This window comes from Crocodylus porosus, unplaced genomic scaffold, assembly GCF_001723895.1.
Source record: "Crocodylus porosus isolate Cpor-Errol unplaced genomic scaffold, CroPor_comp1, whole genome shotgun sequence".
Classification (NCBI taxonomy): domain Eukaryota; kingdom Metazoa; phylum Chordata; order Crocodylia; family Crocodylidae; genus Crocodylus; species Crocodylus porosus.
The window spans coordinates 20,964,883-20,975,834 of record NW_017728951.1 but is presented as its reverse complement, the minus strand read 5'-3'; the positions used below and the strand labels follow the sequence as shown (position 1 = coordinate 20,975,834).

Below are 10,952 nucleotides of genomic sequence, written 5' to 3'. Positions count from 1 at the left end.
GGGATTGTTTTATACAGGTACCACCCTGCTGCTCTGTATCCTTAGCACTGTCCTCGCAAGGAGCTAAATGTGCTCGACAGAAATTAATGAAGGAAGCCTCACAACACTGCACGCTAAGTCAGTGTTATTGGTTAGGGCCAAATTAGGGCTGGGGAAAAAAAAGAGGTGTGAGGAGGTTAAGGGACTTGCCAACAATCACACACAGCAAGTATGTTGCAGAGGACAGAGCCCAGATCCTCCGACTTCCTGTCCCGTGCCTCGGCCAAGAGAACATCCTGTCCTCCTGGAAGATAAGCAAACTCTTTCCAACAGCTCCATTTCCCAACTCAATACTTCTGGCACTCGCCTCATTGGGAGGAGACTGGAAGGGTCTCGCACGCCTTGTTTACCCTCGATCCTAGCTCTGACTGCGAATGTGAAATCTGTTTAAGCGAGAAGAAATACATGCGAGGCATAAGCACCCCGTGGAAGAGTTAACAGGACTTGCCTTCATACGAGGTTCACTCAGGGTTCAACCTTTTATGAAAGCACTGATATTACGTCATTCCAGCTGGTGGCCAACTTGTAATTTTGCAGATGCCAAAATGGGAAGGGAAATGTCCCAACATGTTGGTTAGGTTTGTCTTTCCACCCTGCGTACGAGCTGTGCTTTAGACTTGCTTCTGCACAAGGGGGAACGTGGATTCAAATAACTACAGAGTTTCAGTACCTGCAGAGCCATCAAATCCAGAGATAAATGCCCGCCGGCAGTCACAGGGCGCAATGTACTCGCTCTGGAAAAATGAGAGATGCAGTAATTAGTGTCCAAAAAAATATCGGCGGATGAGAATGACTTTGATCAGCTCCGTTTCTCTCTGAAAGGGTTCGACTGAGAGATAGAAACATGTTTCACCCCAGGCTCCCTCCTGCAGGACACTGAATGATGCACAATTATTTTATATTGATATCTGGTGATTTCGTTTTCAACCCCCCAGCCCTTTTCTCCCACAACTGTCTATAAACACTGATGTGCTTCAGTGTTTGCAGATGTTTATTTCGTAGCCAGCCTCCTCTTTTGGCAACAAACAGCTCCTGCCTTTGAAGCTTCAGTGGAAGAGGAAAAGCACACACAAGCACTCCTTGATCTCAGGAGGCGAGAGTACACACTGCATTAAAGCTTTAAACTTGGCTCCGTTCATTGATGTCCCTCTAGTTGGAGCATACAAGAAGCACTTGAAATCTCTCCCTCCCCGTAAAACAATGACATTAAAAGGAAACCGTCAGGGTGTTGGGCCAGAAAGCTTTTAAGCCCTTACGGCAAGACATCAATCCTCTCACCTTTTTGTCCCCTGTTCACATCCAGCCCAAGCCAGTACTAATCAAAGGTACTGATTATTATCACTGCACAGGTGATTCCCTATGTGAAGCAAGGTGTGCAGGAAGGGGTTGGGGAAGAGAAGGGAAACTTGAGGCTAGATCAAAGGTTGACACCACGGTTGGCAGGCATGGGCACTTTTTTTTGCACGCACAGCAAAAATCCCTGAAGAACTAAAACAGCTGAGGAGGTCGAAATACCCAGAGTCCAGAGCCTGCTGCCAAAATGAAAAGGGAAAACTGATTGCTCTTGGAACCAGCCAGCACATCCTGGATTGGGATCCTGTACAATCACAGGTCAGCATGGCTCAACTTGTTTTTAATTAACCTGCCCCATTCAAACAAGCAGCTTAGTCCTAGCCAGCAGCACCGAGGCTGGAGCTCTCGTCCCCGGTTCGAAGTAGCTGCAAAGATCCCCCTGCAAGAGTCTGCAAAAGGAGCAAAGGAGAACCATCCTCTCTCTTCCCAATTCTTCTGCAGCACTGAACGGCCACGAACAGAGCAGAAGACACCATGAGGTTAAACATCAGGGGCCTGACTCTCCATTTGGTCCGGCTCCCGGTGCACGTGGCAGAGGGGGAGAACAGCACCCGGCTGGTGCAGCTGCCAGCGCACCCGCTCAGAATCCGCCAGGACGTTTATTCTCCAGAAATCTTTTTCTAAGTTTCAAACACAAGCTATTGAAAACTAAAGAGCTTGGGAAAAGCGATGGGGCAGGAAGAGGGCTCAGAAGGCTCCTGATTTAGCACTGTCTTTCCGTCACTTGTGTGATAACTGCAATGCCTGCTAAAGCCAACACTGTGCACCTGTAAATGCCAAGCACCGTGTGGAGCTGCTGCCCACCAAAGCCAGCCAGATGATGGGAGCTCCACTTGTGGCTTCCCTGAACCTCATACTCACCCCTACCCCGATCAGGCCCTTCACGGCTGCCCCCCACCACATCTGCTGCGTTCCTGTCAGCCAGCAACGTGCCCTGAGGGAAAGCAATGGCCCCATCCTGGCAGCACCGCATCCAGAGGGCACTCTGCATTGAGTAACCCCTTTGAAGTCAAAGGGATCACTCACGTGAGTGAACATGTGCAAGGTCAGGCCCTACAGCAGTGAAATCTGCTGGATTTGCTGTCCAGTAGCAGGTGCGGTGGCTTCTAGCTCCAATGCAGCACAGCAGTCGGAACAGTCCACCGTACCCTCCGGACTGACCCTGACCCAGGACTATTTAAAGCAAACCCTACCGCATACCTTGGGGATGGATCCATGCTCACTGCAGCAAGGTCAACACCACTGTGAAAGCCAGAACAGGTCAGGGCAGGGTGTGGAAAACTGCATGCCATGCTGAGCAGAGGGCACTTCTATCCACCCCGATATGGTGCAGTGGTTACTAGTTGTGGAAGACCAGCCTGACAGGATGGTCAAAGACAGGACGACAGCAGTGTTGGGGTGGGAGTGAATCGAGTCATGGTGGAGCCCGGGCAAAAATCACCCATCCAAACCCAACTCAATGGATAACCTCCTTCCACGACACCCCTGACATATCCAACTGGAACAGCCCCCAGCTTCAAGGAAATACAAACCCCAGATTCACTTTGAACGACATGGGTCTATCAAGCTATTACCACTACAGTCGGTGTCACGATACATATCCTGACAAATGCAACATGGCAAAACATGGGTTTCTCAAGATCCTTACCAAACTGGAAAAAAGAAAAAAACAGGAAAAATATTTGGTTTGGTCAGAGAGATGTACACGTTTAAAAAAACTGTTTGATGAAATGGGGAGGAAAATGAGGAATTTAATTTTGGTTCAACCCCCCAACATTTTGTTCAATCCAAAAATGAAATGTTTTATTTCACTTCCAAATTCTTTAACCCTTTTCAACACTTTCTTCTTTTCTTTTTTTTTTTTTTAATTTAGGCCAATTTTTAAAGAAATAATGCCTTTTCAATACCAAAAAAATCAAAAAGTTTTATCTGAAAAAATGTTCAAAACAAGATTCCTAAATGAAATCTCTCACTTCCAAACAGCTGAAACAAACTGTCCCCGTGTTATCAAAGCTTCCCTCCGTTATGTTCCAGCCACAACAGTTTGCTGAATTCAAGCCAATTCTGCGAACAGTTGCAGTCTCTCAAAACCCATTTCTGTCCGGTTTTACCATTCATCAGAAATACTCCTGCCAGGTCGATGACTAACAGCTAGACTGGGATTGTCAAAAGAACTAAAATGAACTGTGTGTACTGTGGGAGACTGGCACCTACTTCCTTTGGTTCCTAGAAGAACCTCAGCCCTCTCTTTTGTGCCATGGGCTGAGAAACTGGAGTGCCTCACCCCCACCGGCACACTGGCAGTATTGGCTCAGGACAGATCTTTGACCTTTCTGACCCAATGTCCAATCTATGGGAGTCGTCTCATGGACTTCAATGGGTGGTCACCCGGCATCTCCCCCACTTAACAAGCTGGTTCACAAAGATGCTGACTATTCCCTCCGATCTCCTACCACCAATTTAGAGCTATGCTATGGCTTTGGGGTCCAAAATCAAAGCGAATGGTGCAGCCAAGATCCAGCGCTGGCTAAAATGGTCCTAAATTCCAGGGCAGTGTCAGGGAAGTCAGAGCTTCTGAGAGAGGCCAACTCGGTTCCTCACACCAAGTAAATGTGAGAAGCTCATGAATCAGATTAAGGTTTTAATAGGAGGTGTGCTGCAATGTTCTGGATGGTAAAATGCAGACGATGCCACAACGCACTAAGAAAGGGAGCTGGGGATACATCACACACCACAGGAGAAGGGTTTTAAGGTTCACCCTAAGCTGAACTCCTGGAAACTGCAGCTCATCACAATCTATCAGGAGCCTGCAGCTCTCTCCTGGTACAGTGGCTGGAAATGGGGCAGCTCTCACAGCAGAGGAGACCTCCTAGACACAAACCAAAAGGCCACATAACAAGCAGCTTTCATCAATCACTTCCTTCCACACTATTTTGTTCTGTACAGAAACCTGAACAAATGGCCCAGCAGGGCGTGAAACCGTGGGGTTCCTTGCATTACTGCATTCGCTGTCGGAAACACCAATATGGGGGTGGGGGAGAGGGAAAGGAGCCCTGCAGGAGGCACCCCTTCACATACGTGACCACATTTAAACTTTCACCAAATGAGCCCAGAGTTACGTGTGGGCGAAGACGGAGCTTGAAGCACAAGCGTGCTGACCAGCAGCAGGGGAACCCTTCACCTACTGCACCCGGCTGCCAGGCCAGTCTCTTCAAAGGGAATATGTTATTACCGTGTTCCCAGGGCCCAGTCCAAGCTGCTTTACACTCTGTGTCCACGTCTGTACAGTACTTGCATGCCAAGCACACAGATTCAGGAGCTTTTGACATGCATTTGCACAGATGTTAAGGGACAATCTTGGAGCCTAGTCAAGAGGAAATTGGGCCCTTTCAGATCTCAAATGATGGAGGGATAAAACACTCCTGTAACACAGACTCTGAAAATGGAGGAGAGCCTATGGAGACAGTGAGAAAGGGGTCAACAGTTTGAAGTTGTGCTGGTCTAAATCCCTACCATTCACCAAGGCAGCCTTAAGTGCAGGAGACACCCAAGCATCATGACAACCACAATGATTAAACTCCCAAGACAGAAGCCCTGAGATGACCTCCTGCACTTGGTACAGAGAGGAGGACAGCTGGAGGGACAGGGCCCCAGATCTGAAGATACAAGAGGCATGGGACCTGCTCCCTAGGGTAGCAGTTCCCAAGCCATGGGTCATGATCCCAAATGGGGTCACAACAGCAGCAGATGGGGTTGTGGGATGGTGCTCTCTCCCATGCCATGTCCTGCCCACTGGGCTGCAGAGGCCCAGGGGAAGAGCAACAGAGAAGGAAGCCCCAAGCCCACAGTGGGCATCCCACATCCTCCCCACCCCTGCGGGTCCACTCTGGCCATGCCACCAGTGGGGGAAGGGACAGGGGCGGTGGGGCTGGGAGCCAGGCTCTGCACTCCAGCCTCAGCAGCTGCTGCTACCTGCGGGCAACAGCTGGGACTCAGGCACTGCTGCAGTGGGGGGGCAGGGGCTGCAGGTCCTGGCCCTGGGCTGCGGATTGGGAGTGAGGGGCACCAGCAGGGCCAGGGGGCTGGGAGTGAGGGGCACCTGGGAGGGGAAGCGAGTTGGGAGTGAGGGGCCATGCTGAGGAAACGTCTGGGAAGCACTGCCCTAGGGTCATCTCCAAAGCTCCTCCATGTGAGATCTGTAAAGTCTCTGTGAAACTAGAAGCCATACTCCAAGGGCCAGGATGGGAAGAGCCAGTGCTTTGGCACGCTGTCCTTTCGACAGTCCCAGAGAAACTTTGCCCAAGAGTTACTGGCAGAACCACCAGCACTGAGTTTCTACAAAATAATAAACACAGAAGAAACCTCCCCAAACCATCTCTACAACAGCCCTCAACACTGCTCCCCAGCTCATCCAGGCTTTTATACTGGAATGATTAAAGCAAGCAAAAGAAATCAGAACCAGGACTATCTACAGGCTTTTACATTTCAGCTAGACCGAATCGCCACGACTCTGCTGTCCATACCTGGTGGGCATCTCCTGAAGGGACGATGTAGGCCTGGATGGGCTCTGTGATATGCTTTGAGCTCCTCATCACCTGGCACAGCTGCTTCAGCAGCTCTGTAGTAACCTTTGAACTCATCTTCCTACCTGCAATACAAATTAGAGGCAGTATCGTAACACTTCTCCAGCACTGTCTGCTTGTAAAGGGCCTGATTATATTCCCACTCAAGTCAGAAGTAAAGCTCCCTTGGATGTCCACCACAGAAGGATCATCCCATACGACTTCTGGATTCCAGCTCCCTGCCATGTCTCATTTCACCTGATTCATTTTAAGGACAAGAGTTTGGGCTTAACCCTTTAAGGTCAGATCATGCAGACCCCGGTACAAAGCTTTCCCATATCAGTGAGTGACTCGTATGGATGATTGCGTAATATATTGGTGTGACTGTGTAATAATATCCTAGTGTGGTATCTCCACACCTTCCAGTAGCCAGCACCAGCAACCAGCCAGCTGAGCGCTTTCTCCTACCAAAGGAGATGCTCACTCTTAGCTCATCTGATAGAGGCCTGGGCACTTGGTGTTGAAGGTTTCTGGTTCAAGCTCCATTGTTGATCATGACATCTCTACCCATGGTCATCACGTAGGCAGAAAAGTCCTCAACTTGCCTTGCCCTGCAAAAATAGTGCCAGCTCTGATCTGCCCTGTCCCTTTTCTGGTTTCTGCACCCAAATGGATCAGTTCAAGATGCAGTTTTTAAAGCCTGTGTGAGAGCCCCAGTAGTGATTTTCCATAGATGCGTGGGTGGATTTCTGGATTATGTCAGACAAAACAGCCAGACATTCTCTCTGGATGCAGACAAGAACCATCCTCTGGGGATTTTTATACACCACTTGCATGTTATTTTTCATGTCGTTTATACAGCAGCCAGGAGCACAGCCCAGCAGTGGGAGGAACTGTCCTACAACCTTGTCCAGGAAGCCGGACAGAGAGTGTCCTGCATAGTCTTTCCTTAATCTGAACACGGGTAGCTGCTAGGCAGCATCTCAAGTGGGAGGGGAGGGAAAAAGGATATCTTAACAGTCCCAATCAAGATACAGATGAAGGCAAAGACCATTAAATAGACACCTTATCCATCAATACACCCACTGTAGCTTTTCATAATCTACTCTCTGCCTTCACAGAAAATTAGGACTGGAAGGCACCTCAGGAGGTCACATCTAGTCCAACTCCCTGCTTAAAGCAGGTCCATCCCAAATTAGATCATTCCAGCCAAGGCTTTGTTGAGTCAAGCCTTAAAAACCTCCAAGGATGGATCTTTTAAAAACAAGATTTATCATCCAATAATCTTCAACAGCTCTTTACAATGTGAACCCCAGACCTTTCTGGCACAGGAGATGCCAGGGAAGCCGGTGATGAGCATGAATATTATGGGCCTGATGCAGAAATTATAAGGTGATACATTTTATGCAAGTCAGATCATTTGATGAGAACGGTACTACGCCTTAGAGACCAAGACACTGCGCGTCTCTCAGACTTCTTCATCGGCCTCTTCCATCTCTATCTCCTCTTGGTTGACCCAGTGTTTCTCTGCAGGACCAATGCAGCACAGCTCTCTACAGGGTACTTTCAATGGCTTTATCTAATCTAATCATTCTTAAAGAAGATAGGATTTCGTCCTCGAGTTTCCCAGAGCATGGTTCAGAGACCAGCTGGTGGGCACGCCATGTTAGACATTGTATTATCATGTTTAGATCGGAGTGGCCAACCTGTGGCGTAAGTGGCAAGGGCAGCCTGTGTTTGCGGCACAAGGCAGATTGGGGAGGTGACAGGCAGCGCAGCAGCAGACGAGGCAGAAAGCAGAGCAGCAGATCAGGAAGGGAATACAGGGCGGCGAGCGGACTGCAGAGCAGCAGATAGGGCTGAGGAAGGATACTAGAGTCATTCAGGCAGGGTGCAAGCTAATTCATAGCACACCTGCCAAAAAGGATGGCCCCCACTAGTTTAGATCATTATATAGGGCAGAAAAATGCAATCATTTGTGTTTCCTAATGATTCATGCCCACATAGACTGAGTGGACAAAAAATGTGATCAATTAGCACTTACGTCATCATTTTTCGCTACCCGTGAACTATTTTAATAGCCCCAGACCCTTACTATGTATATATATTTTGGGCTGCAGTAGCAAAGGGAAGTCCCTACTACAAGCGGGGAGGTGTGTACCAGTCCCTGGGAAGAGTGCATATTAAAAGCACAGTTTATGTAGAAAGACAAGAGCATGGGAGGCATGAAATATTACAGAGGCACAGGGGGATGAAGGGACTTGTCCATGATCAGACAAAAAAGCTGTAAAATAGTCAAGAACAGATCTAAGCACCAATCCACGTATCTTAAACAACAGCCCCAAGCAGCAGGAGCACAGTAAGGTGCTGCCTGCCTTCAAGCTTCAGTTTTCTTTAAAAATGTGGATTTTGAGAGTACAAGACAGGACAAGACCGAAGCAGAACACGTGCTGCTATGCCACAGGTGAAATCTAGCCCCAACAACAGCAAAGGCAAAAATCCTGTCGACTCCCCAGAGCAAGGAGGTCACACTAGAGTCGTCTCCAGGCAGGCTTCTGGGGGCACATACCTCTGCATGCTACCTGAGACCGTGCTTTACTTTTTTCCCTTCTGTGCAATGAGCTAATCACTGACACTCCCTGCTGAAGCAGGGACATGAGAAAGAAGGAGCAATCAAAGGAGGCCAGTTGTTTTTCTGGACGGGGCCTCCTTTCCCTAGGATGTACCCAACCTGTTGTGGGGAATGTGGATCAGATAAGTAAGGAACAAGAAGGAAGCAAGAGGGAGGGATGGGATGAAGAAAAAAAAACTAAACAGCACCCTACTGAAAGACTGACCTCCTCAATAAATGACCAGGCTAAAGGATCCCTGTCCAATTCTGTCAGTCTCCCCTGCGGCGATTCTCACCCGGGGCCACATGGCCCTGAGGTGCTGTATAATCCTTTCAAGGATGTCGCGAGGTACCACACAATATTAGCACCCTTATGTGTGCACACGCCTGCTCGGGATTCAGAAGATAAACCCACAGATTTCCAACAGGAATCCAGAGTATCAAAAACAGTCTGGCCTGTGCTGCTCTTCCTGTGCTCTTTGCAACACAACAATGGCTCTGTTACTTTTCAGTAGTCAAAAAAACAACCGAAAGCAAAGAGCTGGTGTTTCCCAGGGGGGTGCCCCGAGTCTATCAGGGGGTTCTTTGGGTCTTAAAAGGTTGAGAACCGCTGCTCTAGTACAAGAGTATTTTTCCCCCTGATCTTTGGGTGGTCACTTTGTTTGGTATTCCTGTGCTTTTAAGAGCAAAGCTGACCTTTCCCCTCTGCGGTAATTATAGACTCAGACAAAGTTAAAATAGCTTCTCTGTCATTATTTGCTCACTCAGTGATTAGAAACAAGCAATACCAAAATTAAAGTAATTGTCTGGCTAGTGCAAGATGTAAGATAATCCTCTGTCTTGACATTTTCAAAGCCATCAAATAACCAGAGCCCACATTACCTGCCCTCTGTCGTCTTTCCCCAAGCCTGGATTCGTCTTGCCTTTGATTGCACAAATACCATCCAGCCCTTTGCTCTGCCTTATTAAGCTCACTGGTGCCTGAGAAAGCAAAGGGCAAAAATTAAAAGTTTAGCAGACTTTGGCCACCATAAAACTTCCTTAGCCAACCATAAGAGGCTGCAAAGCCACTCATGTTACGCCGGACTGTGTGAATTACTGATACCCTGTGTCCCATGGTGTGCAATTGCATGTGGTGTCAATGACAGAGCATTCATCCAACAAGTCAGGGTCATTTAATCTTCACCACTCATATGTAGCTTTGCACATTCAAGGCATGTTATACTCTTCACTGCTGTAAGGTTCCTACTGAAGAGTACTATTTTTCCATTTTGCTGATGGGAAAACTGAGGCAGTGTTGAAGTAACACACCCAAGGCCATTCAGCAGTCAGGACTAGATTTCCCCAAGACTTCCTAGTATCCAGTATGGTGTTTGCTCATTTCTCAGATGCAAGCATCAAACGGACTCACATCCCTTTTAATTACATGCTTGACAATTTGATACTCTATGCACGGCAGTGGATTTCACCTTTATTTTCCCCGAGTCTAATTTAAACTGTCTTTGTGAGCTTGTACCGAAAGCTTAACTATACGCAGAGAGTTTCTGGGCAGAAGAACGTTAGACCAGAGGCTGTTCCTCCCTGGAAGTCATTCAACGTGGCTTTCCCTTTGACATACCTCATTTTAGACAGACAAACATCTTGGAGGGAAAAAGATTTGGACAGCTTGTGCTTCAGACAGTAAAGAGCATGTGACCTCTGAAAACCAAAATCCAAAGTCACTTTTGAGAATGTCCATCACATTTGGGGCTGTTTTAGAAGTGTCCTGTTTTAGGAGTCATGCATTAAAGGCAAATTCACAGCCCCCTCTCACCAATTTAGAAGTCAGTGCAGTGGCTGATATTACAGCTGGGACAGAGCGGGAGCTAAAATGTGGCATAGTATGTGTGTTATAGAAAGCGGTATGTACACAGAAACACCTGCCGTTCAACCTTCAAGGCAGAGGTCCCTGGAAAGAGGAGCTGGGGACATTTTAATCCTGACAGCTGAACCGCCTTGGGTGCGTTCCTGCAACGCTGCCTCAGTTTTCCCATCTGCAAAATGGAAAGCCAGTGCTCAACAGTCCTCTTACAGCAGCGAGAGCACAGCCCGCCTTGAACGGGCAGGGAAGATGAAACGAGCGCGACTTGCAAACTTTCTCGCTCTTGCTCCCGCCGTATCCGACCGCGATGTAACGTGTGGCGCGACGCGGCCCGGCCGCCCTCCGGCCATTTCCCCCCCGAGGGCCGGGCCCGCGGGGGAGCGGCTCTGCCGAGGCCCAACGGCCGCCAAGGAAAAAGGAGAGCGATGCCACCACTCGCCCTGCCCGCGGCCCCCGGCTGCGATGGGCTCAAGGGAGGAGGCGGCCTCCGCCGGCCCGGCCCGGCCCGGCCCGGCAAGGGCGGGTG

At 48.9% G+C, this 10,952-nt stretch overlaps 1 protein-coding gene across 1 annotated transcript in view; it reads right to left on the bottom strand.

The window, feature by feature from the left end:
- Positions 1-10,314, bottom strand: part of XPNPEP1 (X-prolyl aminopeptidase 1) — a 39,222-nt gene extending 28,908 nt beyond the window's left edge. The window contains exons 1-4 of the mRNA XM_019556057.1: positions 10,184-10,314; positions 9,448-9,546; positions 5,916-6,040; positions 710-773 (exon numbers count right to left, since the gene is read on the bottom strand). Of these exons, the coding sequence (XP_019411602.1) occupies positions 710-773; positions 5,916-6,032 (181 nt within the window). The 5' untranslated portion in view covers positions 6,033-6,040; positions 9,448-9,546; positions 10,184-10,314. The remainder of the gene's footprint in view (positions 1-709; positions 774-5,915; positions 6,041-9,447; positions 9,547-10,183) is intronic.
- Positions 10,315-10,952: the final 638 nt, after the last annotated feature.